A 25562-nucleotide genomic window follows, 5' to 3' on the forward strand; every position below is an offset into this window, starting at 1 on the left:
TAGCCAGGAGCGTCGCGGAGTAATACATACTGTAGCGACCCTGGGTCAGGAACGCTACGAGACGTAGATGGCTTATAGGGTGTTTATTCAAGGAACATAGAACAAGCTACTGTTGGCCGTAGCCTACGCCAAAACGACAACAAACCGCTGTGAAACCTCAAAACCAGCTTCACGTCTGCTCCGGGTCATAGCTCTGCTCCGAACCCGCGGAACACAACAACACACAACAACAACATCACTCGCTGTCCAATCACAGACACGCCTCACAGCTACCAGCTCGTGAGACGTTCACTTACATCCGGACATAACATTTCCTCAGTCCGTTACAATACTGTGCTTCACCATAATATTACAGTGTGTGTATAAGGATCCCAAAATACAACTGAATAAGGTTGGTAGTTATTGTGAATACGCTCATTAACGTTTGAATAATGTTGAGAATTATTGTGAACGCGTTTAATAAAGTTTGATCGACTGACTTATCTGACTGTTTTTTTTCCGCTTAATGCGCCTTATAGTCCGGTGCGCTTTATATATGAAAAAAGATCGAAAATAGACCATTCATTGACAGTGCGCCTTATAATCTAGTGCGCCCTATAGTGCAAAAAATACGGTATATATAATTATTTAGCTGACATGAACACCAAGAATTTCGACAACAGATCAGGGACAACGTTCTGGATATGTACAGGTCATGATTAGGTTAAAATAATATTCCATTTAAAACTCATTTAAATTCTAGGTTTTAATGCAACAAAAATATGGATAACACCAAGGGGGTTAACACTATTGCTAGGCAATGTATTTTTAATCAAAGGATTATTTTAATTGTTGACGATGAACTTTCTGTTGACCTAATTGGTTAATTCTTCCATCGATAATTTACAGCTGTCGTCATTTTTGTTGTTCTAAACATTTCTTTGAAAAAAATATGATAATACATTTGCTCCAATTGGTGATTTTATTAAAACTGAGATGCTGTTGAAAATGAAGACATAAATAAATGATATATTATCTTATCATTTATCTGGGTGGGTACAACGGTGTATCCACAGCATGAACCGGCCGATTTTCAACTGGATCATATGATCTAATAATGTAGTACTGCATCACCTTTTACTGTCGTCTTTGCTAAGTGATGAATACATGACCAGATTTGGCCCTTATCGCCCTATTAGATGCAAAACCAAGTGACATAACATGACTAAGCTTGAACATTGCCGGACATTAAACAGCATGAGGTATTATTGAGCAGTCCTGTGCCTGTGAAGGACCCCACTGGAAGCACATCAGGTTGTTTGCCATACAACTGTGTGCCAATCACTTAAAGACCTCCTGCTGGATGTTAGCGTGTGACATTAGTTGAGTTAACAAACGCCACTTTTCTGATTTAAATAATGTGTTGTTGTAGGTGGTTTATAACCTGCATGTGAATGAATGTGTGATAACTAGGTGCCCTTTCCAGTTATTGTCTACTGCTCATGGCGAGCACAGCGCCCACTGTTGTTGAGCACCGACTGCTGGAGCACGCAGGCTTTGTGTCAAGTTGTCAACACTGTACAGACTGTGTGTGTGTGTGTGTGGTTTGCAGTATTTTGCTTGCTGACGTGCCGTCGGCTCACGTTTCCGGATTTTTGTGAGCGTACTCAGCGTAGCTGATTGGTACACAAACATGCCACTTTGAGCCTCGATCTATCAACACTCAAGTTGAACCTTGTGTACTTTTGAGAAGATCTAACATATTGTCATTGGCTCCCATTTCTTTACTGGCATCTTAAGTCTCACCACAGACAACATCCCTGAGATGGGTTGGGTTCACATTAAGCGCCGGCCGCCAAACCTTTTTCAAAGTTATACAAACTGTGTTCAAAGCTGGCGACGGCCTTTGTCAACTTCTGTACTCGGCAAACCGGCTCTTGATGTCAAGTGTTTGCATATCTCTAAAGAAGAGAACCGTTTGTTTTTTCTAGTTGCAACATGGATTGAATACAAAACCTCTTTCACTACTGAGCAAGATGCTTTGAACAGGTGTTTGTGGGTTAATGGTTGAAGCTGGTTCTTATGTTCAACATGACTTACTGACTTCAGTGTCACTGTCGTCATATTTATGTTTGTATGAGGCATGTGGTGTGGCTACTTAGCTTCAACTGAACTTAACTTGTATTTGTGATTGAACTCTCACACATTTGAATATTTTAATATGAGTGTGTGGGGCTGAATGAAGGATGAGAAGTTGACAGTGTTTGGCTGCAGTAAGCAGATGTTGATATCAGAGGGCAAGATTATGTGGGGTAAGGTTAGGGAGGTCTTTGGGCAATGGTGATGATAGACACACACACACACACACAAACCACAGCGAAAGGCAAACACAAACGACATCCAATTTCTTGACCACTTTCTCTGTCAGTCCTGGAGGCACTGAGATGACCGACCCGCTTACTCTTTTTCATAAACATCCTTGAGGGTCGACATCCCTGTTTGCAGTTAATTCATTTCGTCATTAATTAATTACAATGAAACTTGTCATATGAATTTGTCCACATTTTAAATTAACTACATAAAGCTACTCAGTCTGGTATAATTTGTTGTCATGAAGAACCTTTTTTTGTTGTTGCCTGATTATGTGAGTTATACAGTATATTTGTGGCTTGTTTCGCTATGACTTTGCCTGAAGTTGTACTCTGTAGCGTAAAATAAGAGTAGAAGGCCGTCTCTCCTCCGAGGAGCAGTAATTGGTTCATACTTAAAGTTGTCAAAGAGCAGGAGGAAAGATACTCAAATAGCCGCCGGTGTACACCGGCACTGACACACAAACATGGCTGATTATCTGGAGGGCGAGACCTTGACCGTCTCGCCCTCCAGCTCCCTCCTATTGGGGTGAGATCATTATTACTGGCGAGCTGATGGACCTGTAGGACAGTGGTGCAGACTGTATTTATGACTGTGTGTGTGTATCCCCTGTCATGTCCGATGGCCAGGCATGCTCCCGGGGCCGGGCTGAGCGAGTGATGAACATGCAGTGGCAGGACCAGCGATGACTGAGTGGGATCCAGGCTCCGAGGCCGAAATCCAAAATTCGACAGTAGGATAGAAGGGAGAGTCGGGGGACGGATGGATTTTGGAGGCATGGAAAGGCCTCAGTCTGGCTGTGGGGTGTGTCTTCATTTCAGAGGAGGAAATTTAACTCATGGGTATTTGAAGAAGAGGTTTTGCCTTTGAATTAATAGAGGATGGAAAGAGGAAGGCAGAAATGCTTCGAGTTGTTGCTCCCAGAAAACTGAAATGCTTTCTTCTGCCCATCTTTGGACTGAACGTTGTCCGATTGGTGCGTAAAAGGGAGGAAGGAGAGACACTACGATGGATCTGTGTCCTCCCTCTATACTTTCCTTAGTGACTTTTCTTTTTTCTTCCTTCTCTAATTCTTTACTTCTTTATTTCTCGCCATTAAAAGAAATATTTTCTTGCTTCCAGACCTCTGAGAGCAGGTTGAAATGAATGGAAATAGTTACGTCTCATATATATTTTCAGGTTTAATAAAGCACAAATCTCAACTTTGCTTTGAGAGGTTTTACAATCTGTACAGCATATGACACCCTGTATCCTTCGACCCTCAAGGTGTTGGCTTACACCTTTTAATTTACAGCAGATGATCCGACGATGAAACAACGTTTCTTGCAGTGTGTGTGTAGTTCGTCACTAGAAAAGAAGTGTCGGGCTGAGGACCTTTGGCATTCGCAGGTGGTGGACAGTGAATATCTGCCAGCCTCACCCACAGCTCCCCCTCATCTCCCACCATGCCTCACTGGTGGTCAGCCTCTGTCCCTTCTTCTTCCACCCGCTCTCCGTGCTGTCCTCCCCGAGGGTCTCAGTGTTCCCTGCGATGGTCCTACGTGTGACAAACATGTGTGATGACTCTCTGTGTGTTTGTGTGTGTTTGCATATGTGCGTGACACAAGTGCAGGCCTTTGCTGCTACCAGATTGACATGAGTGTCTGTGAGGCTTTGCTCTTTTCAGATGTGCCTCACACTGGCAGTTGGAGTTTATGTGTGTGTGTGTGTGTGTGCGCCCGCCTGCCTTCTAGCGCCGTGCTGGAGACTGACGGCCCCTGACACCTGCCATTTGAACGCTTTTCTCTGTGAAAAATGTCATCGTCTTCAGACCCGACGTGTGTGAGTGAGAGAAGAAGAGAGAGAGAGAGAGAGAGATGGTGCTTCCCTCAACGTGTCTCCCTGAGGTCAAGCTTTGCAGCTGACTGAACAATGGACCCAAGCTGTTTGAGCAGCCGGGACAGAGAAACTTATGTGTGTGCGTCTTTTTCGTATGAATGTATTTTGGACTGCTAATACGTGACATCACAGCTCCTTCGAAGGCAGTGAAATGAGGCCAATCCAAGCATCTTGAACACAAACTTGAGTTGTGGACAAAAAAAGTGACGGACCGAGCCAGAATACCATGAAACTACGTAGGTTTGTGTTCCCTCAAGTGTCCGAGTTGGAAGCGTCTTGAATGTTGAAGCATATACCAGTGGAACCAGGTTGAAACTGGTAGATTGCTATGAATCCACATCGAGCTCCTTGATGCCGTCATGGTTACTTATAGATACCATTTATCATCTGATGGCACACTAAGTTTGATTTGATTGATCAGGTAACTAACCATTATAACTTTTGCGTTGTGTTTGGCTCATGTAGAGTTCTCACACTAGTTTCTTTGTATTTTTTTAGAAGCCCTTCTTAGACATTTTAATAATAAATCTAAAAAAAAACGTTACCCTTTTCCCCCCCAGATATCTGAGGTATTATCAGATAAATGAGGGAAGGTTATGTATTGTTCTGTATTATAGATGTGTATCAATAACACATTACATAGTTTTTTTTTTAAACCAGAATTTGTCAGCCAACTTTTTTTTGCACATTATTTCTGAGTATCCAGCAACTTTCATTCAAAAGCATGACCTGGAGCTGTATTTGGGGAAGATGATCTGAAGTATACAATAAGTGACTATTAACTATCACATAATAGATTCCTGACAATGAAATGGTAGTGAATGTTTTTAAAAACATCTACAGTCCAACATCAGTCAGTTTTAATGGAGTTACTTCAAGGACACATTCACATATTCTCTGCATCCAAAAATTCAATCTTTGGTTATTTTTTCCACCCTCAAACCTTTTGTCCCGTGTATCAAATTAGTCGATATTATTTCCCCTTTTCTTTTCTGACTGATCTGATGAGCTGTTTTTAATTTAGATTTGGGCTGTGTAAGCCAGAAGGATGTAACGAGGTATCAAAGTGTGTATCCATCTCTTCCAATGTCAGGTTTCTTGAGGGGCAGCAGGGGGCCAGTCATGATGTGTGTTTGTGCGTCATGCCCAAGGGCTTGTTTTAAAGACGACCAGTACGGGAACAGATAAGGGAGCCAGTTGGTGACTTTGCCCCAGGACGGGGCAGAAGGCAGGCCTGTGTCTGTGTGTGTGTATGACTGAGAAAAGAGTGTCAATAAATGATAACCCTACAGGGCCACCAAGTCATCGCTTTACACCAAGAGGCGATCTTTGACTTTGTGTCTCAGAGTGACGGTGTGTGTGTGTGTGTGTGCGTGCTTCGACCATCCATCCACTTAGGCCAAAGAGCTGTGGTGCAGACAACCTTCTGCTGGCTGCCAGGATGATGCCCTCACTATGGCGACAGCCATGGACGCGATGGCGGTGAGGGCTCAGAGCTGTATCCATGACAGTGCTGTTACCCAGCTGCCCCAGCGGCAGCATTAATTAAGTTGGACATGATAGGGGCTGGTGGCCTCCCTTTCTTCTCCATACCCTCTTGTCTTCTATTCATCTCTATTCTTATCTATAACTTTTCACTTTAAAAAAACCTTTTTGTTTCCTCATTTCGTCTCAAACAAAACCGGCTGAGAAGCTGCCGCTCTTTCACTTGACCTCCATTGTCCTACTCTCTGAATGAGGACCGAGAGGAAGGGTCGTGGTGGTTCCAGTTTATTTCCATGTTGTATAATTGTGAGCCATGTCGGTCTTTATGCTATGTTTAAAGAGAGAGAGAGATTTGGGAATAATGAATACTTTAGAATTATATTCATATCATCTTCTGTGTTTTACTCGGCATAAATTATTTGTGCCTTTGTGTCTTTGTCCCCCCCCACACACACACACACACACACACACAGACACAGAGTGTCAGGTTAATGACCAGCTCTACTCTGACCTCCTTGAAGGTCATGTGCCAGTGCTCGTTAGCTGTGTCACCATGGCGATATGTCAGCTGTCAGCACGATGGATAAGGAGCTGACAAAAAAGAACAGTGAGGCGAAGGAAGGGATGAATAGAGGATGGGAAAGAAATTGGGGGGGGGGGGAGGATGGACTGGGAGTGAGGACAAGTTCATTTAAATGTGAGTCCCATCAGAAGGCCTCTGCCACTCCTCATTAACAAGATACTTATAATTGGCAAGGTTGTTGTGGCAAGGTCCAGGCCTCTGGGAGTGTGTGTGTGTGTTACAGAAAGCCTCATTCTGAGTTGTGGACATAGGGGTGGTGCTGACCCCTCATATTGGTCAGCCCTGAGGAAAAAAGCCCCCCTTTCTTCTTCGAGTCATCCCCCCCCTCTCCATCCAGTCGGGAGAATAGAAGTACTAAACAACATGACAGCTTCAGTTGTATGTCGGTAGCATCAACACGGGTATCGGTGGCTTTGTTGTACCACCATTCTGTCTGTATGGTGATGGATGATAAGCGGCCTACTTTAGACTGAATACATTAACGTGGGAGATGGTATAATTTGTTGCCATACAAACCCAATATTGCCCTGTAGAAATGGTTTATTTTCATATAAAAATGTAATTAATACAAAAACTTCAGCTCAATTCCATCTCAATTTAGTGAATCGTTGCAATTCAAAATGTGACTACGGTTGTTTTTGTTAAGTCGTCCTCGAATCTTGTGCAATACGCCCTTTACATAATCATATCCAAATGACTGAATTGTATGACATGAAATGTAGAAAAAAACTAAGCAGTACCAAAAATGGTATTTAATAGGTCTGAACCCTAATTCACCATTTCACTGCATCAAATAAAAGCTCTGACGGAAACGTCTCTTTTCACCGAAATATTCCACTGAAATCCGGCCCCTTCTCTGAAGATATGTCCGCTAGAAGAAGGATGTACAGTGCCTCAAATAAATGTCCTTGTTCCACTTTGATGATCTCAGTGACGGCAGTTGGCGTCTACAGAAACACACACACATTTGTGGCCTGTTTTCTTTTAGTGGTTATGTTCAAAAGAGATGGACACGTAGCAGTACATCCCACTGACCTCTAGATGGCAGTAGTGTCACATGGATTGGGATTGACCTCAAAGCTCTCAACTTCAACATCAGCTCACACCGTCTGTTATTTAAGTGGCGGTCGGTTCAATGTGCAAAGGTGGTCATACATAAAAATAGGTGTTTGAGAATCAATATTTACCCAAAGTGGGCTCTATATTATTAAGTGGGGATAATCATCCCAATCACTTACCCGACAAACGAATTGACCTATTCTGAATCTGTTTCATCGTTACATACTGAGTACATCGAATCGGGATGCGTGTGGTTCTTTACCCTGCTTTCAGTTCAATTCCTGCATTTGAAAGATTGTAATTGTGCATTTAATGCTTGGCAGGACTACTACTGGTGATGCTATTTTGGCCATGATGTCAGTAATGATGGTCAAGCGTTGGCTACACAGGAAGTCGAACGATTAGCCAGTTTGATAAGTTGTCAGCTGCATTATTTAAGGTGCAGAGCGGTGGGGATTTTCCGACCATTATGCCTTACCGTTATGTATTTCAAGCAGTAATAACTCCTCACTATGTTTTATTATGGCTCCCTCTGTATTATTTTCTTTCTCACCCCACACACCTGCCTGCCTCTTATTCCCTATTTTTCTATATATATGTTTTTCCCCCCCAGTATAACCAGTGAGGCAGGGGCATCCATCTACAGTGTGAGTCCTGAGGCGATCAAAGAGATGCCAGACATGGACCCCAACCATAGGAGTGCAGGTAAGCAGCCATACTTAATTGCCTTCATCTGATGGGCATCAAACGTTTTACTCAATAAATGTGTAATATCCTCGACTGTTCTTTTAATGGGGCCTTGTTATTGATGTTGTGGAAGACACTGTGTACAGGGTTGCAACTAACAATTGTTTCAATCATTGATTAAGCTGTCAAAAGGGAATTATTCACATCAATTTGTGTTGTTCAGCAATCAAAAACCTAAAGATAACTAATTTGTGAGCAATTGTGAATTGCCTGTGTACCACTGTAAGAATAAGCAAATGTTTGGAATAATATTTTAGTTTTAGATATTGTGGCAGAAGGGGAATACATTTTTCATATTATATACTCTTCTATTGGATGTCTCACTAACACAAAAGGATTATAATACTGCCAATGATACTATTTCTTTAGATGCTAACAAATCACGATTTAGTGTATAATGTGAGCGGTCAGCTCTCAGAAAACATTCCCACACAACATTGTGTTACACGATCTGTGTGTTTCCTATGTCTCTCCTGTTTTACTGTGCGTCTCTCGCTCTTTCTCTCACTTGCCACCTCTCCCTCGCTCACTGCACGTACTACATCATCGAAAAACACGGCCGAATATAAAAAGAATCGCACAGAGTTTTGGAGAACAAATGCTTCCAGCAGACTTCCTCTATAAAAGCCGTAAATCAAACGCGGCTGGCTTATTCCTCACCAGCTTCCTGTGGTCAGCAGCACTGAGAGCCGTGGAGATTCATATTTTTTACGCCTAATGAAAGCCATGAGAAATCTACAGCGTTCGACTTGGATGGGTATGAAAATAGGCGGCGCTGAGCCAAGACACGATGGCTGCGGTGTCGGATGTGGCGACAGCGTGTTTACGTCTGTGTGTGTATATGAGTGGCCATGTGACATAGCATATAGGGAATTGTGAGTTGAAGGCACCTTCCATCTGTCACTTCTGTTGTTGGGAGATCTAGGGACATCTAGTGGGGACAGGCAACATTTCAGCCATCTGTTTTTGTGTTCAGCTCATGTCTGAGCTGCCCTCTGATCATCTGAGACGGGAGTGAGAGATTAGCCAGGAGTCGCCACGGAGTGAAATCAATTGAGCGTATGGATGAATTTTCCTGGACATCCGTCCCTCCCTTCACTGCCTGCTGCAGCGTGACAGTCGGTCCATGCTGCAGCTCCTCAAAAGTCCGAACGAGAACAGTGCCGCCACATCACCGCCGTCCTCCTGCTGCAGGCCACGTTCTCTCCTGAGTGATGCGCTCAACATTTTGGCTCATACACTTTCATTAAGTTGTGTGCCGCACAACGAAACACGCACATGCTTGGGATACACTGTGTATGTCCAATTAATATGTATAAATGTTAATATTGCGTGAATGTTTACATTGGCGTTATTCTATACTTTCCAAACACGTGGACTAATTGTATGATGATACTTCGGCAACATTGTTCTTGAAACGTACGTGCCAAGAAAGCCCCATTAAATTGAGTCAGAAACAGAATAGATGGAAAGCGTTTTGGAGTCTTTTGGTGGTGCGCTGCACAGGGCCAGGGTTGGAACTCCATCCCTGTCTAAATATTATCTCAGGCAGCAGCCTAAGAGGAGAGAGGAGACCCATTGATTCCAGACATACTCCCTCATAAACATCCCATCCCGCTCTCTCTCTCTTTGTCTGTCCGTTCCCCCTCAAAGATCTGAATTCTGACATGCAGCACACTACATCTCTGACGAGTGAAATTCAAATATACACGACATCATTCACGCTTATAAAACGGTGGATCACAAGAGGGACAGGCAAACGGTTTCCTGTTATTTGTATATTCATCATATGGTCGGTTCTAGCTTAAAAAGGGTCTCTGTGTAACACATTTTTGTCAATCTCTACATTATAAGAGCTCTTTTATTGTTTTCTTAAATAAAGGACTGACAATTTAAAGAAAAATGACAAACCTAGAGATGGCACTTCCTTTGTCTTTTACAGGGACATGAACAGTTATTTGGTTGTGTTACTCTCCCTCTCGGTGCCGGTGTGAGTTCGGGGGTGAGGTCATGTGTTCTGGTCATGTGTATGTGAGTGAGGTTGTTTGTAATTATTCTCCTTGTCCCTGGGCCCTGCCAGCATATTCATAGAAAAGACATTTGGCGTTATGTGCAGCAGCGGCTGAGGCCATACGGATTTGTTAAAAGCGATCCCACTTTGGTCGATACAGACGGCGTGCGTCTTTGGTTGTGTGCTACATTTAGTTGTGCGCACCACCGTGCACAGGTCTGGTTTCCTGAGGGCTGCCAAAGGTTCGTGGCTCCAGCATCTATCAGGAAGGATAATGACAGGTGCAAAGACTCTATTCGAAAGCCAGCTTTAATTATTATTATGGGGTTGGAAGAATGACAATTAGGTTTGGCCTGCCCTCAGGCCAGCAGCGTAATATGCAGACAATTTGCATATCCGGTAATTAGAATATAATATGAATTTGCATATTTAATAACTCATTCAGATAGCAAGCTCATGAAAAACACAAACCATCGTCTCTCATGAGACACACAATCACGTTTCCTCTCCCTCCCTTTCTCCCTCCCTCTCGACAGTGTCCATTGGAAGACGTGTCCAAGATCCACTGGCTGAGCTTGTGAAGATTGATCCTAAACACATTGGCATTGGAACATACCAGGTGAGTGTGTTTTCATTTTTTTTGCCGTTGAGATGTCCCCTGTGGGTGAGTGTCTTGACCTGGAGCAGTGGAGCATCTGCTGTGAGTTACACCTTTTAAAGCAAAGGGCCAAGGGGTGCTTGTGTGTGTGTGTGTGTGTGTGTGTGTGTGCACGTGCACTTCCATGGTAGGGTCTTCACAACTTCTGCATTTTAGTAGTCATCAACTACTTCCAAAAAGTAGTCGAACAGTTAATAATGATAACAATCAGTCCTTCATTAGTCCCTCAGTGGGGGAATTCTTCTCTGCATTTAACCCACCGTGGTAATCAAGGAGCAGCGGGGGCTGCAGTGAAGTTGACAAATTTCATTGCTTAATCCCGGGAGAGATATTGTATTTTTTTCCATCCAATGACCACAAATATTTTTCGATTCCAGTGAAAGGTTAATGAATGTAGGCGGGACCTACACTGGAGTAGGCGAAATAGCAGAGTCCTTGATTGGATTGTGAGGCTGCGATCTGATTGGACTAAACCCGCAGCAGGCTTGTTGGATTGGGAGATACTCAACAGCTTTCTTGCAGTCATAACGTGTGTGTGCGTGTGTGTTTTAACAGTAAGCCACTATTGTACACATGGTCTGCTGTAGTTCATGTTAAGACAGCAAACATCCAAAGATTGGGCGTGTATTTAATATGTTCTCTTTATTTATTTAACCAGTATGGTCCTGACCAAAATGGCAGCATACTTATTTTACTTAAACCAACACACAACCAACATTCACACAAGGCATAGAAGAACAGAAGGGAGGAGAACATTTAAGCAATTGAAGCGCATTATATTGAAAACCCTAAAACAGATTTGTATATTTGTGTTGTATGGGCTAGTATTTATCTTTTTAAGCAGTATATAAAGTATGATCTGTTCTGCTGTTGCGTTTCCATTTAGACTTCGTAAGGAGTTCAGGTGCAACATTTGTTTTTCAGGCAAATAATTTGGACTTGAGGCATAATAACGGGAATGTGAGTGATGGGTTGAAGACGTGACGGAACAAATGAGTAAAAGTTAGAGGTGGCGAGGAGAGGCAAACGGGGAAGAAGATAAACTTGGCCACGGTCTGTGTCAACAGATGATGTGTAGAGTGCCAGCTAATTAAATTAATGGAGATCAGGCGTGACGTGTTTGCTCGTGCTGTATATGCTCTCAAGTGTGTGTGTGCAGATGAAGCCACAGTTAGCGCAATGTTGATTTTCTTGTCTATGTGTGCGTGTAATAGTGTAGGAGAAATGGAAGACGGGCATTAGGTCAGTGTGCCTACTATTCACGCCAGCTATTGCTAATGTAGTATTTTCCTCCGTCTACGAGAAGTTGTGTGGGGAAAAGGTTCATGAGAAAATGGAAATTGGAACAAAACAAAAAGGCACGGGCTGCAACACGTTATAAAATGTTTTTAATTGATCATTTAATTAGTAAAATGTCAAATTATAGTAAAAGGATTCATGATGATCTAAAACAACAGTAAATACTCCAATTTCAGAGCCTAGAATTTTTTAAAGTAAAATTAACAATAAATGAATTTCTATGAATAGTTTTCAATTGATAGTTTTATGGATCAACTAACAAACTAATTGTTTTGAAATGTTAAATCAAGTCTTCCATGGAATTGAGCTAAAGCCTGAAGACATCAGGAGTACTGACTGGATGCTCCTGTACACTAAGCCAGTTGTGTATTGCATATATTTTTGCTAATAGATGCCCTGGTTAAGATTTATTTATACTTGTCAATGTCAAAATGTCACTTACACTCTTTTTCTTGCCACGTAAAAGTATCATCAGTTGTTGGTGTTGGCAGACAGAGCCCCAATTGCAGTGTTAACAAGAACAATAATCAAACATTGTTGAGGAAGAATCCCCATTGACGACCACTTCAGATGAGAGGAGGAGGGGGACGGGGTTACAACAACAAAAAGGCCGCAAAGAGTGACAACGGGTATACAGAATAATGGGGGGGTTTGAGGATGAGGGCAACATGGATATTTAAAAGAGAAAGGAGAAGGTTATATTGTGCAAGTGCTTATGTATGTGTGACTGAGTGTGTCAGGGCTCAGGCCCGTGTCTCTCATCACGTCCTGACTGGGCTCTCTGGGGTGCCTGGGGTTCTGCACCTCCTGCTCTCAGATCATGTGACTAGGTCAACAAATGATAATATAACCGGGTAAATAAACTCTGGGTGCTGACAGATATGAGATGGGACATCGCTTTGACCTGCGCGTCAGCTCACACTCACACACACACTATTCTCCCCATCCCCTTTTCAAAGTCTATAGGGTTAAGTGTGTGTCTATGTGCTTGCACATTCAATGTTTAAATTCTTGCACTATGTTGACTGTTGATTGTTGTTGGTTTGTTTGTCTGTCTGATGTACACACCAGCCACCAAGTCAAATTCTTCATGTGTCTTAACACACGTAGCAACGACATGTTTCTGATTCTGGTGTATGTGTCTGTGGGGAAATGAGTGTGAAAAAAGTGCACTCATGCATATGTGCGTTTTCTTGCATGTTCTTTGTGTGATTCATGGCATTTTGAGCTTTCTGAGAGTTTATTGCCATTAGACCCTAACAGCAAAAGGGCAGATGTAACTCTAGACAGCTGGCACAGCATGCTCTCTCTTTCTCGCTCCCTCTGCTGACCCAGTGACTGACAGCTCTGAGAGAAAGGAGGAAATGAGCTGAGGGCAAAAAAAGTGAGGCCCATTAAAATCAGATTGGACGTAACTATTGGTGTGGGAACCCTGTTTTCACTACAGTACCTCTGGCGGCCGGGCTTTTCTGGAGACTGTACTGAGCCTGCCAGATGCACGTCTGTTTGAATGGCAGTATCATATAGAGTATTTATAGATACGTGTGTGTGTGTGTGTGTGTATGTATGCATTCCGATATATTTTTGCGATAAATGACGTTTGTGTTTCAGAACACTTCCAGAGAAAAACATTTCAGGAATCTTGTGTTCTTTACAATTAGACACTGTGTGGGTGTGGCCTTTGGACAGCTCCTCCGTCTGTCAATCAGCTCTTTATGTTGCTGTGGTCTGTTGACAGCTGGGTGATCCCCACGGCTGTGAAACTAACTGCGACTGGAAAATACACACTCAGACACACACTGCTGTGTAAGAAAACATCGCCCACCAGCCGGATATTAAAGAAACTGTCACTCTTCTCCTCACCTCTCTCGGCCGATCTCCTTCCCTGGCTCCATTATTCATCTTTTTGATAGAATTTCCACCGCTTGTCCCACTGGCTCCCAGTCCTTTGCCTGCCTTTCCTATGCCATGCTCTCTCTCTCTCTCTCTCTCTCTCTCTCTCTCGTAGAACATTTATTGTGTTGCTCAAGTGTTGATTCTTTTTTCAGCTAAAAAGAAGATCTTTTGGCATTTCTGAGCTGCAAATGTGTGTGTGTTTGAGCATGCAATCTCTCACCCTTGAATGCGAGTGCCTACAGGGAGACAGGAGCAAACAGGGCTGAGAGAAGGAAGGGGAGCCATGGAGGGTTGACAGTGATTGATTGTTCCTATCTTTGTGTTTTGAGGCATGAGAACAACGACACTTGCCGTTAAAAGACTTGATCAGTGGCATAAGTTGCCAAAACATTAGCTGCTACTATTTTAATAACTTCCCTTGCAGAAGGTCTGTCACAACATGTGTTTAGTGAGGTGGTGTGACGACGAGTCACACGTGTGTCTTTACTAATATAATAGTTTTAAACAGGCTCATGCCAATTCTCCACAGATTCAACAATTTATATTAAAAAAACATTTTACTAGCTTTTGTCATTTCAGGCTACTTATTCTAGCGCTGAACCGTTTATAATGAGTTAAGATGTTCTTGTTTCGGTGTTGAGTAAATCTTTAATATTATCAGTACTGTCCAATATTAAAGTTGTCAGTAAGCATGCACCAATAACTGATATTAGATATCTGACTCAAATAGCTGTATCAGGTATCTGTGACAATGGAGCCGAGCTATTCAATTACATTCTACGTTTCTCTACTTTGTATTCCTGACTAAGTTTTTACCAATTTATAGATGCAATAAGAACAATTTAAGATTTGTTTACCAAGTTGATGCTGTACAATTTTTCTTCATGAATAATGTTTCTTGAATGATCCCAGTCACTCACATACAACTACTAGTATTTGATTGGTTCTCAGTATGGGGCGATGCCCATAGCACTGGTATTGCTTTTGTTATCTGTAAAAGATGGATTGGTGCATCTCTAGTTTTTTTTATCCGTTATATGGAAGGGAATTAAACCAGTGCTTGATGGGTAAAACACACAAACATCAGACAACTTTAAGGCTAAATTAAGATCAGTCCGATTATACGGTGGGAAAAGAAGGTCAAAATGTGTTTTTGGGTGTGTAGAATGATGACCTGCAATCAGCTGATCACCCTACTGGGAAAGTTGATCCCTGTGCTGTCTGGAAACTTCTCCTGTTTCGATTTTCTCATGCTCTGTTTTGCAGTCCCTCAGGTAATGTGTGTGGTTGCATGACTGTTTTGCAGGAAGTAGAGAAATAGCCATTAGGCATTCATGAAAGGTGTTGGAAAACCATAAAGCCATATCCTTGCTGTCATATCACTTTCAGCTGCTGATTTACGACTGGTGTTTAACCATTTAACTATGCACACATTCAGACACGCACACACACACAAAGACTGTTAGCCACGCCTACCTGATGGGAATAGTATGCAGTATGACGGAGTTCTCAGTAGCCTTATAAAGCTGTCAGTCAAGATGTGCATGACCTTCAGATAACCTCCGGCACCTTGTTAGTTGGTGCATAATTATCCAATTGTGGTAGATGGGAAGTGACAGGTTCACAGCATTGTTGTACACGAGCACAAGAGGGCAAACATTTGGACACAATACTTCAAATGCTCTATACTAATACTCATAATACTTGTATTTTTTTATTTTAGGAGTCAAAGACCTTTCAATGTCTTTCTTCTCCAAATGTCTCCACTTGTTGGTCCTTTAGTCTAAAACAAATATTTTATTTTAACCAGACATGCAATCAGAAGAAGTGAAAAGCAAACTGTAGGCTATAGACGAGCAACAGAACGGTGACATGAGTATGTAGAACGACAAAGCTGTGAATGCGGACTGGTTGGCAAACCCCCCCCCCACACACACACACACACATCCAAATAATGGAAATATGAATACAAGTCTAATTTGCAATACAGGAGAATACCCTTCCTCATGTCCCAGGCTGAATGCCATTTGATCCCAAAGTCATACCATCATCTCACAGTTATCCTTCCATCATGCACTGCCCTCGGGCTCTTGGTACGTGCAGCCATTCTGGCTCCAGCATGTTTCCAGTTGCCAAGTTTATAGTTGGAGCATCATAAACGGTATTTCAGTCTGCCGACAGTCCGAGACACCTCCGCCATCATTGTCAGTCAACACCTCAACTCTTGAGGAGTTGCCTCACCTTCCTTTTTTCCTCTTTATATTCCGTATCAGAGAAGATAAAATGTAAACGCTTCTTGTTTTGGTTTTCTCTGAATTTCTGTCGACTCTTTTTCACTATCTCTCTCAGATTGACATGCGGTAACTCGGCAGCATTCAAGTACTCGAGGTGCAGACAGAAGCACTTTGTTCTTGGGTCCTGGTTGGCTGGCTTCAGCTGGTTTCCGGCCAATCTAAACATGACCTTCACACTTAGTGTAAAGATCCTATTGGCTGTGGATGATTTTGAGGTTTGGGGGCTCGGGTGTTGGGATTGAGGGAATGGAGGTGGTTTTCTAAATGGATGGACGTGTATCCATGGCATGGACAGAATAAGAGTTTGTGAAGGTCTCGCCATAAGGTTGCAAGATGTGCTTGTAATTGGGGACACATTTGATCATATATATATATATAGATATAATGTTTGTCTGGAAATGTCTCTTGTAAAAAGCTTTCTTGCTAATTTCTCTAAATCTATCTCTCCATCACACCTTCCCCCACACAGCAAACCGAAGTCCTGATCTATATGCTAAGAATACGATTTGACTGGAGTAGTCAGATAGTACCACAGAGATAGAAAAGTAACGTGGTTAAACAAAGACATTTGAGAGGAAGCTGTAAGTGAAGTGATGAGTAGGTGGAGTTCATAGTCCCCTGGAAAGATCAACGCTCCACACAAACACTGCACTGGCACGGCTTAGATTATGCTAAATTATGATTCCTGACAACCTCTAAGTGAGATTAATGAGCGATACATAGATTGAGAGGTAGATGGAAAGATACACTGGACGACATGCTCCATTTGGGCAGTTAGTGCCACTGTAAACCGAGTAGAGCACCACAAGGGCCTCTGCTGTCGGGACACACCCACACACAACACACACATACATACTGGATTGTGTGAATGTATGTTTAATAGAGCAAAACATGCTCATTTTCTGTAGCAGCTGCTCTCTTCCATTCAAACTCTGGCACATTAAATCACCGCTGCTGCCAGAAACACTCTCTAAATCTTTGCCTGTGCGTTTGCCTGATTGTTCTGGTTTACTTTACACCTTTAATAAGACTTGTCTTTCTTTCTTCCTTGTTTGAGTGGGTATGCGCTGCTTTTTTATATTTTCATGCGAGGCGATGCATTTTGATCTGTGGGATGAGTCGGTGACCAGTGTGTCTTATTTCTTAGACCAGGTAGCTGTTGGTACTGAGCCTGTTCACAGTATTCACTTTGGGTAATACCAGCATTGTACTGTTCTTGAGCAGGCCAGCAATAACATTTATTTTAAATCTAGCCTTGGTCTTAGTGGTTGAAGTGAAGTATGAAAGGCCAGTTTCTTCACCAGACGTGCCAATGTGAATTTATGATACATGGCATTGTTCATGTGACTTATGGCTCAGCTCACTGAGATTAGTGCTGTCACACTGTACCGTTTCCCCCTCTTGGCAATAAATAGCATTTAAAAGGGCTTTAGAATAAGTTTAGATTTAAGAGTGCATTACTGTACAGTTAGTTTGTACAGTAATGCACTCTAGCTGTATTTCACAAAAAATAAATCCCCAACTCTTTTTGTCTTTTAGCAAATCATCAGAGAGTCATTAGCAAGCAACACACACAAGCATAACTATTTATACAGTAGGGCACAGTTTATGACAATAGCTTAAAAACTGTATAAATATACAGAAATATGAGTAAATGAGTCTGCACAAGTGAACAAAGGGATGGGAATTATTCGCTGTTAAACATTAACACACGATAATAAAAATATGTGGTAAGTCAGGTTTCCATTTAAATAATGATTCAGAAAACCGGTTTTCAAATGAGTGAGGATTGTGATTGAACATTGTTGTTTTAACTGGGATGAAATAAGAACACATTTTTAGTTACAGTTACAGTTCTGCGCCTCACGTGCACTTCTGTGTCAGCAGTCAATATCTATAGTGCTGCTCCCACCTCTATACGGTTTCAATAGGAATGTGAGAATACATTCATTGGGGTTCCTTGCAGGTTAAAACTCAAACTGCCCTGCACACCTCCACCTTTCTCACGTGAGAACATTCTTCTCAGATGTGTCATTACAGGTGATTTCCTCTCTCTCGCTTCTCTTTGTCTGTCTCTTCTTTCTATATCTTCTCACTGGAAATCATAACACCTTCAGTGGGAACTGCGTATAGTTTGGAAAGTTATTCTTATAGGTTCCAAAAAGGCCTCTGGTTGTATTGCCTCTGTATTCTCAGTCAGACTGCAGGTCACAGGAAGAGTCACCGCTAGGGGTGCTGTGCTGTCTCTCTGGTACTGACTCCACTCTTTCTATCGTCCTCCATCTTCCCCTCTGCTGAATCACACAATGTCTAATGGGTTTAATCTAACCATTTTGTTGTTACACTTTAAGCTTTCAAAGGAAGTGCTTGCTGAATGGACACATACAAAAAGAACCTGCGCTCATTAAATCCAACAATTCAGATACAGTAATTAATTACTGAGATGTTATTTCTAAATGAATCAACATTCAGTCATAGTTAATTGTAAACAGTACTGGGAAATCAATTGTTTAATTAAAAGAACCACAATCACAAAAATACTCATTTAAAATTTTAAACTGCAGCGAAGTGAGAGGGAATGTAATAAATGATTGGCACAATGTCTAAAATTAACGAAAATATATTTGTGTAAAATACTGTGTGTAACTAAGTGTAATAGGTTAATTCTAAATGCCATCATCTGAGTCCTAGTCACTCGCTTTAGTAATGCTTTGTCACAAAGAGCAGTGATGCACTCTAGTAGCGTGAAGGGGAAAATGTGTTATGATGTAATCGATCAGAAACAAAAAATATTAAAAATACCAGCGATAATTTGGTTATAAACTTGGTTCAAACTAGTCAACGTCTCTCAAAGGCCAAGCAAAACCTAGGAGGCTGTCTCACTCTCCCTGTCTCTCCTCATCTGTCCCTGTCTGTCCTCGTCTTTCCCCGCCTCTTCCAGTCTCTCCCCATCTGTCCCCGTCGGTCCTGTTCTGTCCTCTTCTTGCTGACAGAGAATGGTGCGTTTGCTAGCTGCTGTTATCTGTTTACAAGCCAGCGCTTGATCATGTTACAAGACAACAACCCGGCTAGTCCATCCCGTCGGTCCACACATGGCACACACAAACAGTTGCGCACATACACAGAAGTAGCCCAACAGTAGTCTGGTTTAGACTATCTGCTCATCCTCCAGCAGTTGCTGAGGCGTCCTTCTGCAGCTGAACTTCTTGGTTGTTGCCCCTGTATTCCGGCCCACGGCTTCTCTCTGACCTCTAGGCCTCATACAAACTATTAACTCGTATTTTGGTGTGTTAAACATATTGTTTTTCTTCACCTCACTCTGCTCTGATCCTTTATTCATTAAAACTGTTGGCGATCTTCCCTGCTCCTTATTAGGGAAAATTATTCCAGCCCTTTAGTAAAATGTGTGCTGAGGTGATTGCTGATTGGCAGGTGGTTGGGAAGTGTGAAGAGTTCATAAGAAGGATCTTAAATCGGTGGCGAGCTACAGTAACGAGAACACTGTTAGTGGAATAGAGAGAGATTGTTAGCCAAACTAAACATTCTCCCTCTCTTTTCACATCTGTGCTCCTTATCTCCCTCTTTCTCCCCTTCGGTTTGCTCCATCTGTCTCGCTTCGTCTCACTTGCTCAACTACGTGTCAATCAAGCCGCTTTCGCTCTGTTTGACACTCTGCGTTTATTTATCTGTTTGAGGATGACATTTTATTAATCCCCTTGGGAACATTTTGCCTACACAGAACCAATTAGTAGCTTCAAGCTAAGATGGAATATAATAGTGAGTAAATATACAGTTGGGCCTTTATGTAAAAAGAACATAAAGTCCATTAGAAGTCTGCAATGCAACAGACTGGGATCAATCATTATGAAAGTGTGTGTATTTGTGCAACAGATGAATGCAGTAATTTATTGTAGTTTTTATTGTGTGTGTGTGTGTGTGTGTGTGTGTGTGTGTGTTTCTAGCATGATGTGTCAGCAGGAGGTCTGAAGACGGCATTGGACGGCGTGGTGCAGGAATGTGTGAGCTTTGTCGGGGTGGACATCAACATCTGCTCCGAGACGCTCATGAGGTAGACGACACATGAGGACACACACACATATATATTAGGGCTGTGAAACGATTAAAATTTTTAATCGGGTTAATCACAGGTTTTTGTGGATTAATCATGATTAATCACATATTACCGATATTCTCGGTATATTTTGTGAGAACATAGAGATTTATGACAAAAGACGGATATATACATTTATACATTATACAATGGTGCTGCAACTCAGCAGTTATTTAGCAGTTTTCTTCCATATGGAACATTAATACATCTTCATCCTAAACAGAATGTTTAACCCTCCTGTTACCTTTCGGGTCAATTTGACCCCATTCAATGTTTAATGTCGGTGTTCTTTGGGGTCAATTTGACCCCAGGCTGTTTTTCACTGTGTCAAACATATCAGAAATATCAACTTTTTTATTTATTTAAAGGGCTATTTATGTAGTCAACAAACAAACATAAAGTACCTCACACTTAAACTTGGGAAGCAATATTAATTCTAATAATTTTCTGGAGGTTTTAATTGCTGGGGTAAATTATGTTAGTAAATGTAAAGGTAACAGGAGGGTTAAACAGAACATTTTTCTCTTGTTTGTCAACCATTAACTCCACCATGATACAATCTAAAGGCCTCTAGTCTTCCTCTAGCAGCTGCTGAGGCAAACTGACTGTGTGGGTTTTCTTCATGAACTGGGGTCATGATGAAAGGGACGGCGGGGACACCGCTGCAAAGCTGAAACCTCACCGACACGGACAGGTGGACAGATTGACAAGTGACTTTTTTTTTGCTCGGTCCCGATGCGCGCGCACGGAGCTCTGTGGCGCGCGAGACGGAGATCGATAAGTGTTAACGCAACGCGAAGAGACAGAAATGACATTCTGCTGTGGAGATACGATCAACAACAGACGTTTAGTTTAATAAAAGAACAAAGACGTGCTATAGAGAACATGTCAGGGGGCGGGCCAATCTTTTTAATGTCATGCGATCTACCGACACTACGCGCGATCGACTGGCAGGTCGCGATCGACGTGTTGAGACCCTGATCTACAGGAAGTAAAAGTCGTAACAAGGTTTCCGGAGGTGAACCTGCGGAAGGATCATTACCGATGAACAGACCGTCTGCATGAGAGCGGACAGAGTTCAGATTGAAGTGGTGTATTGGAAGCTCATTTTGCAAGTGACTTTTTTTTCGTCCCGACGACCAACAACAGACGGATTGGAAGCTCATTCTGCGCATGCGTTAAATGCGTTAAAAATAAATAACTAGTTAAACCTGAAATTGAATTAACTGAGTTAACGCGTTATTTTTCACAGCACTAATATATATATATGTACTGTATATATATATATACAGTACATGTGTTCACAAGCATGTAAACTCTCTACCACACGCACACAGACACGCAAATTGTGAAACCGAGATGAAATAGGGCTTAGACCTCTGACATACTTTCCCTTAGCAGTCACAACATGGCAAAGCTTCATCCACACTCATGCACAGGCGCATGCTATCGCACACACAGACACAGACATACACACACGTTCACATACATACACACACACGGACATACACGTCTCTTACATCAAATGTAGATGGATGCATAGTCACAAATATCTTTGCTAGTGTACTGTGCACTCATGCATCCATTTACTAAAGCATGTACAGTGCACATGCACATGATTTAAAAGTGCAAGACGCGCACACATTTGATACACACACACTTGAAGTGGATACAAATGGTATGAAATGAGCTGGCATTAGCTGCAGGGCAGGCATCAGGTCATCTGTTTACCAGTCTGCTCTGTAAGTGAGCTTTTTCCGTTCCTGCCAGAAGTTATGCTACACACATTAAACACACACCAGCGTGTTGATGACTGAGGTATTATGTGGAGTGTTGACATTGCCGTGTGTTTTAGTGTGAGTGAGTCACTGTAGGCATTAACAGAGCAGACCTAATTGAGTTTCAAATCGCCTCACTGCATCGCTCGGCCAAAACTGGACAAATATACTCACTAAATATTGGCTTGTGAGTGTTTCCCCTGCTTGTTTAAATGCCAGGTCACAGTCTGCCCAATCTGCTCTGCTTGTGTATATATTGTAGAAACATGGGGCCAGATGTAGAAACAATATATTTGCAAAAAGACGCACAATATAGCTTTTTATAAAAATGTTTTTCTTAGTACATTGAGAATGTTCTCATGTGGGTTTCAGACATACGGTTCGACGATGCGATGATGGTTTACCGGTGACGTGATGTCATACCAGTACTGACGTGTGTGCTGGTATGACATCACCATTTTTTACCTTTTGGTTTCCTCCATTTTTATTTTTGACTCTTGTTCCTGACATTATCATCCCATGTAGAACAGTCATCAGAAAAATACAAACATAATTCAGCAAACTTATTTGAAATTTGATAATGTTGTATGACATTTTCCCGTTTTATGTATCGTTTTATTTCCTAGGCATGTAGCAGGCCTGAATGCTGGCAGAGCGCGAAGTATTGCAGATTGGAGAGAGCAGAATGGTCCCTTCGTCAACAGGGAGCAACTCAAACTGGTCAAAGGCATGGGACCCAAGACCTACCAGCAGTGTGCCGGCTTCATTAGAATCAACCCGCAAACCCTACTCAGGTGGGCAAACTATATATATATATATATATATATATATATATGGATGAGTAGTTGTTCCTTTATGGCGGTGTGTGGAAGGAGAGGAGTCTTTATAATATCAGTGTTCAAGGCACTTTTTCAAGTATTGAACTGCGTATGTGAGTTATCCTTAGGAATAAATACACTCTATTTCTTAGAAAGGCACTTTAAGAGTGAGTGGTGCAAACTAAATTAATTAGCCTCCACTATATTGGAGTGTAAGCTGGAATCTCAGAGTCAAAGAAAATATAAAGTAAACCGCCTGCATGGCTGTATTCCACTAAATCTGTTTTTATTTTATTATTTGGTGAATCGACTCTTTGATGCTAAGTTGTGTTTGCCTCTCAAGACTTGGACTTCCTGGTAAAATTACAACACCTTTCATTCCAAACAGCGCCAAATCTTCACCGCACCCTGTCCCAGAGAAACCAGCAGCTAAGAAGGGCAAAAAGAAGACTTGCGTCACCATGCCAACCTCGGTTAACCCCCTGGACCAGACCTGTATACACCCAGAGTCCTACGTTGTGGCACAGAGGTACGGTACACACAAACCCACTGGTCAAAGCGTGTTCGGGCTAAGATGGAGTTGATTCTGACACCGTCTCATATGGGGCTGGTTACCGTGGTGGAGGATTCTGATTTGATTTACACAGACACTGGATACTAGAGGAGGCGTTGGCTCTTGTGTATGTCAGTGGGACTTTGTGTGTGTCCTCATGTGAGAAATCAGTGCTAGCGCTGCCGATATCAAAAGCACATTGAACATCTGCCCAATACTTGTATTGTCCTGTGAGAGAGAGAGAGAGCCCGCTCTCTTACAGCTGTAGTCACTCAACTGTGTTTAGTCTACACAAGTTCTGACACTAGTGGCTTTAAGCCTCGCTCCCCTCACGTCGATGCACCTTTAATGGCCTCCGCGCATGTGTGTGAGTGGATGCGTCCCTGTGCGAACATGTGTGAAGATAGATTGAAGCCGCTCGTGTGACTGTCTTTGCTTATCTTTCCTACTTCAGCTAAGTGACCATGTATGTTTGTGGGGTTATGTGTCTGTGTGTTCAGCAGTCGGCCATATCGTATAGTATATCAAAGAGCTGTTTGGAGGTCAGAGGTTTGAAAAGACAAATATCCACCCCCTGCTATTATAACACACCCTCTATTCTCTTTCTATCTTTTTAATGGTCCTCTCTGCCTCACACATACAGCACATGTGCACACCTTCTCTTCCCCCAAGTTCACAGCTCAGGTTTCATTAATTTTCTGTTTTCATTCTCTCTCTGTCTCTCTCTCTCTCTCCCCTGTAGTCATGGGGCCATCTTAAACGTCAGTCATCATTGCCCACACCTGGCAGAGTGTGTTGTTGTTTTTGTGTTGTAGATGTTGCCACCTTTGTGAATCCAATGACAATGAAATATACACCACCATTTTTTAACAGTTTCAGCAGTTTAAACACGTTTTCTTTCATCTTTCTTTTCATCTAAAAAGTCTTGTTCAGCGTCTAGAAATCTCTTGACTTGTGGGAACATTTCAAATGACTTTGGTAAATGTTGTACTCTTTGCTATGACTATCTTATAATCCGCGTCTAGCAAACTACACAATTCAATGCAAATTAATTTCTCACCTGCTTGCACATATATTTTGCGACGGCCTCAGTTTCACAAACCCTTTCAACATTTGAGAACCCTTTGTTGTTGTTTTTTGAGAACCTCCCAAAGCGTGTCTTGTGGTTTCACAGCATGTCACATCCCTCTTTAAATGTTAACGACGATGGTCTGAGAGGTTGAGGTCTGATGGCGGCTCTAGAAAAGCAAAAGCATGTCAGCGCTTGCTCTTCCTTGGAATTTAGATGGCCTGGTGTAGTTTTAATGCAATGGAAAAAAGTTATCTTCCCCTGAAGTTTAAATGGGAGAGTAAGTCATGCAGCTCTCTGCTAAATAGAGAAAACTAAAACCTGATTTGGCTGTCTCCTCACATGGGCTCTCCAGTACAGGTGTAGTCCTCGACTTTGATTCATCCATGAAAAATCTTAAAGATTATCGTCCTTAATAGAAAATTATCATTTAATTTAGAATTTAAAATAAATAGTAACATTGCAATTAACAGTGCATTACTTTTCCTTCCTTCCTTTGGTCAGTAAAGACCTTTTTTATTTTTCTTATTCAGTTTTACATTTTGTAAGTTTTTTTTCTCTTTAGAGTGACTACTTAGCATATTTAGAAAATATTCAACCCTCGAAATGAAAGATCTCAAATTGTGTGGATCATTAAGTGCCTCACAGCTCTTCTCACATCCTCACCTACAACCAACAAAAGCAGGAGGCACACAGGGAGGATTGTGGAGGAATGCTGTGTGTGTGTGTGTGTGTGTGCGTGCGTGCGCGTCTTTATGGTGTATATGGAATATCATGTTCATCACATTAGTGAAACTGGATCTTCCATTACTGCTCACAGCCCCCACATCACCCCTTTCTGTAACCATATACCACACATACACACACACACACACACGTGTGTGTTTAGACTGTAAATGCACACACACACAATTTATCCACCTTTTAGTTTCAGCAGTGAGATATGTTTGCATTAAAGTAAATATCGATATGCA

The 25562-nt window shown here is 42.1% G+C and overlaps 1 protein-coding gene across 3 annotated transcripts in view; it reads left to right on the forward strand.

Annotated features, from left to right (window-relative positions):
* The window catches only part of srbd1 (S1 RNA binding domain 1), a 46497-nt gene that overhangs the window by 15290 nt on the left and 5645 nt on the right, over positions 1-25562 (forward strand). For all 3 annotated transcript variants that reach the window (XM_056435425.1, XM_056435426.1, XM_056435428.1), the window contains 5 exons: positions 7968-8059; positions 10649-10731; positions 20222-20328; positions 22775-22942; positions 23355-23495. In XM_056435425.1, coding sequence (XP_056291400.1) covers positions 7968-8059; positions 10649-10731; positions 20222-20328; positions 22775-22942; positions 23355-23495 — 591 coding nt within the window. The remainder of the gene's footprint in view (positions 1-7967; positions 8060-10648; positions 10732-20221; positions 20329-22774; positions 22943-23354; positions 23496-25562) is intronic.

Source organism: Pseudoliparis swirei, chromosome 17, assembly GCF_029220125.1.
Source record: "Pseudoliparis swirei isolate HS2019 ecotype Mariana Trench chromosome 17, NWPU_hadal_v1, whole genome shotgun sequence".
In the NCBI taxonomy this organism is placed as follows: Eukaryota; Metazoa; Chordata; class Actinopteri; order Perciformes; family Liparidae; genus Pseudoliparis; species Pseudoliparis swirei.